The sequence below is a fragment of the Phoca vitulina genome, unplaced genomic scaffold (genome assembly GCF_004348235.1).
Source record: "Phoca vitulina isolate PV1807 unplaced genomic scaffold, GSC_HSeal_1.0 scaffold8, whole genome shotgun sequence".
Lineage (NCBI taxonomy): Eukaryota > Metazoa > Chordata > Mammalia > Carnivora > Phocidae > Phoca > Phoca vitulina.
This window is the reverse complement of record NW_022589711.1, coordinates 23552376-23556833: the sequence shown is the minus strand read 5'-3', so window position 1 is coordinate 23556833 and position 4458 is coordinate 23552376. Positions and strand designations below refer to the sequence as shown.

Below are 4458 nucleotides of genomic sequence, written 5' to 3'. Positions count from 1 at the left end.
TCTGCCTTCAGCTCAGGTCATGATCCCAGGGTCCTGGGATCCAGCCCCACATCGGGCTCCCTGCTCCGCGGGAAGCCTGCTTCTCCCTCTTCCCACTCCTCTTGCTTGTGTTCCCTCTCTCGCTGTGTCTCTCTCTGTCAAGTAAATAAATAAATAAAATCTTTAAAAAAATAAATAAATAAATAAAATAAAATAAAACAAAATATTTCCTTAGCAGCAACTATTTTAAAAAAGGCTAGTGGGTAAAAGGCATATTAGGTACATTGGAGACAAGGAGGTGTAAGACATTTTTTACTCTTAGAACTTTATTTTTCATCGATTTTAAGTAAAGAGGTGTGTGTACTGTTCATTATAATTTTTCTTATTAGTACATGTTTTGCTTTTGTTTTGGACCTTTATAGGTGGGAGTATATGCATTCACCCCCGGAGAACTCCAAAGAAGCGGAAATTCTGGAAGTTCTGCGCCATCCGAGAGACTGGGTGCATTGATGCACACAGAGCGGCCTTCCTGGGGCTTGGGGGACACGGAATGTGTGCCCTGTTCCCCGGGCTGGCAGCCTTGCCACTGTGTGGCAGTTCATAACCACTGTCTTCGAGCTCCAGTCTTCACTCTGCAGCCTGCTTCCTTGGCAGATGCTGACGTGTGTTTTAAGTACTGCAAGTTTCCGTTGGAAGCTGCCAGTGACAGGTGGTGGTCTGGCAGCTTGTCAGCGTCAATTGGTTGATATAAAACTCATTTATACTTTTAGAATCATTTCATATGACTAGTTTACAAAATATGAAATTGAGTTTCCAAGTGTTGCGCTAAGGAAATCTAAATATAGTTTGTGTCAGGAAACTGCTCATGCTATTTTCGTTTCATGTATTTGTTGAAGTTTTAGTTTCTGCCACAAAAATCTGTTGTGGGATAAATTTTATTTTCATTAATTCAGTGAGGTTGAGACTTAATATGTTTAGAAAGCAGCTTGAAAGGAAGGTAAAATTTTTACTTTGTCATGACTGAAGTTTCGTTGATCGTGATCTTTATATATGTCTTTCTCTAGAGATCATAATATTGTAAAATGTTCATTTTTATAATGATATATAGGAACACTTGAAGTTTTCTTAATCTCTCCATGTGTTACAATTCAGTGATTCTCTGTAGTTGTTAACTCTGAAGTGACATCACTGTTATTTAATAAGGGACATCTGTGGTTCTGATTTTTGAAGAACTATAATTTGTTAATGTTGGATTCTCTGCACTTTTGAATGTGAGAGCTTATAACCTTGGAGTCTGATAATTAAAATTTCCTATTCCACATTTTTCTATATGGAAGTTTAGACTAAGAACAATCCTGGGGATGTTGCGAGTTAGGAAATGTTTCTCATTTGACAAATGAGAGATACTGTTCTTTGTTAATTAAAGTCAACATAACTAGCGTGAGAAACATGTAGGCATTTTATAAATATATTTCTTTGGAAGGTGGACTAATTAAAATTGTCCTCTTTTTAAATTAGAGATTCTGCAGCTCTTTGCCCTTAAGAGAAAATCACAACAGAATTCTTAGTGTAGCTTCTTTGTTCATATAATAGTATGAATGTATTTTTTTTTGAGTGTATTTTATTTTACATAATATATTGAAGTTTGTAAGGAATAGTATCTTCCTACATATTATTAAGCATTATCTTGGAATATGTTAAATGTATATGATTGTGTGTGACTCTTTAGGCCTGGAAAATATATGAACTCTTCAGCTATCTTACAACAGATCCACTGATAAATTTTGTTATGAAATATGACTAAGAAATGTTTGTATTTTTCATTTTTAAAGGATAATTGATATAAGGAATATAAATATTTTTTAGTACTAAAACCATGGTTCCTCATTCCTAGGTATTTTACCCAGGAAAAATAGAAGTTTTGCACTCAGATTTCCATAGCAGCTTTATTCACAATAGACAAAACTTAGAAACAACAGAAATGCCCATTAACAGATGACTGGATAAACAGATGATGTATCAGGATGTGAAAATACTACTCATTAGTGAAAAGGAACAACTACTTGGGCGAATAGTAAAATGGCATTACGCCAAGTGAAAGAAACCAGACACAAAAGAGAACTCACTGTATGACTACGCTATGTGAAAACCTAGAAAAGCCAAAATTCAAACAAGAGAAAGCACGTCCGTGGTTGCTAGGGCTAGGACTAGGGAATTGATTGGGAAGGGAGCAAAAGTATATTTTGAGGGGATGGAAATGTTCTTTATATTGATTGTGGTAGTGGTTACCAGACTCTTTACATGTATCAAAACTCATTGACCTTGGCACTTAAAATCATGGAATTTTATTGTATATGTGATTTATACTTTAATAAAGCTGATTAAATGAAAAAATACAAGCATATAGGAACAAATGTTCAAATAAACCTCAGTTTACTTTTTACAATAAAAATTTCTTGGCATATAGTTCTGCTAGTTTATTTGTGTTTAGGGCTGTCAGGTCTGGGCATTGGACTAAGATGAAATTTCAAGATTTCAGAGTATCAGTTTTTCATACTCTCAATAACCGTGTATTCCTCTTACAGATGAGAACTACGGGGGAAAAAGAATTGAGTAACTATTGGAAAATAGATCATTCTACTCTTACTCAAAATGAACTTCTCTTTTAAATTCATATTGATGTTTATTCTGAGTCTGCTAGAGGCCCAGGGTGTACCTCCAAATGGCCTGAACACCTAACTGCTGGCCTCTTATACATGCATATTAGTGGTCGTAAGGGCTGGAAATTTGAGGGACGGCATGTAAATGCTTTGGAGCAAATTTCTAACCACTACTATATCCATCACTATACTCAGCTTACCCACCTAATGTAAATGAGTGTTTAATGAGATAAAAAACTTCTGCATGCTAAAGAGCGCCATATTAGAAGGCCGAATAATCTGTTCCTTTACGGTTTATCCTTCCATGTGTCTTTTGCCGTTACAGTTGATCAAGCCAGAAATCATCTGACACCTCGAAGCCTAGGCTAGGACACCTCGAAGGCTAGGTTCAGCTCAGGACTCAAGACTGTCTGTAGACCACAGTGCCTTCAGGTGGCTCAGAACACGTATTCCAGCAAACAAGGCAGAGGCAGCATGGTTGCCTTCTGATCTAGTCTGAGAGGTTACATAGTATCACTTCCTCCAAACTGCATTGGTCACCAGTGAATCACTAAGGCCAGCTCCAGATTCAAGGGGAATGGAATTAGATCCCAAACCACAAAGTAAATCCGACTCTTTCCCTCTTTCATTGCCCTAGTCAAATCCTGTTGAGTATACCTTTGAAATATTTCTTGATTTCCCAATCTTTTGTCCACTGCCACCACTCAACCTTGGTCCCACATTCCCTCTGACTTGAACTTCGGCAATCTCGGGTCTCTGGTCACTCTGACCTCCATTCTCTTCCAGGAAGTTCCCAACTGTCTTAATGTCCTACTAAAGAGAAAAACAACCCTAACTTGACAATGGCAAAGACCTCCAGTATCTTGTAGTTCGTCTTTACCATATGGAAGTTCTTTTGAAAACCTCCCTTTTCCCTACCCCCAACTCCCAAGTATATAATGAGGCAGGGCGCACAACCCCAGGGCAGTCGCTCTTTCTGCCCAGGGATTCTGTCCCTGGGCTTTAATAAAACCACCGTTTTGCAACCCCCCCCCCAAAAAAAATAATAATAACTTCCTCAAATCCCATTATCACTGCCCTCCTCAAATATTCTAAGCATCCCCCCTTCTACAGAAAAGATGCTAAACTCAACCCGACATTCAAAGCAATCCACCATTTGACTCTGACCTCTCTTTTCTGCCCTTTCTTCTACATTCCTCCTCTGCCCTTTGGCCTCAGACCTCATACCCACCACTCATGCTGCTGAGCATTTCCTAAACCTCTCCCATCTGGCCTGTAGTCAGGCTGCTGCCACCCCTGCTTGGAATTTCTCAGGCTTCCATCCATCCTTCCATGCCCTGTTCAGACTTCCAAGAAACCTGCCTTGGAATCAATCTCTTCTGCCCCTCCGCACATTTCATCTTTAGTATTGCTCTCCTCACAGTCTGTATGCATGTAGTCATTCAACATACACTACGATTACTCCAAAATACCTAGGGTGGGTCTTTCCTTATTTATAGTGCCAGCTACCTTGTGAATGACTTGTTTTTTTTTTTTTTTTTTAAAGATTTTATTTATTTATTTGACAGGGAGAGACAGCCAGAGAGAGAACACAAGCAGGGTAAGTGGGAGAGAGAGAAGCAGGCCTCCCGCCGAGCAGGGAGCCCGATATGGGGCTCGATCCCAGGACCCCGGGATCATGACCTGAGCCGAAGGCAGACGCTTAACGACTGAGCCACCCAGGCGCCCCTGTGAATGACTTGTTAACCCTTGTCTTCCAACACTGTTTTACAATATATTGTGTAATTAAGCTTAGTATCGTTTGGCTTTCTATATAACT

General features: G+C 39.2%; 1 protein-coding gene across 1 annotated transcript in view; it reads left to right on the top strand.

Annotated features, from left to right (window-relative positions):
• Positions 1–2435, top strand: part of CPOX (coproporphyrinogen oxidase) — a 14792-nt gene extending 12357 nt beyond the window's left edge. The window contains exon 7 of the mRNA XM_032406395.1: positions 402–2435. Coding sequence (XP_032262286.1) covers positions 402–489 — 88 coding nt within the window. The 3' untranslated portion in view covers positions 490–2435. The remainder of the gene's footprint in view (positions 1–401) is intronic.
• Positions 2436–4458: the final 2023 nt, after the last annotated feature.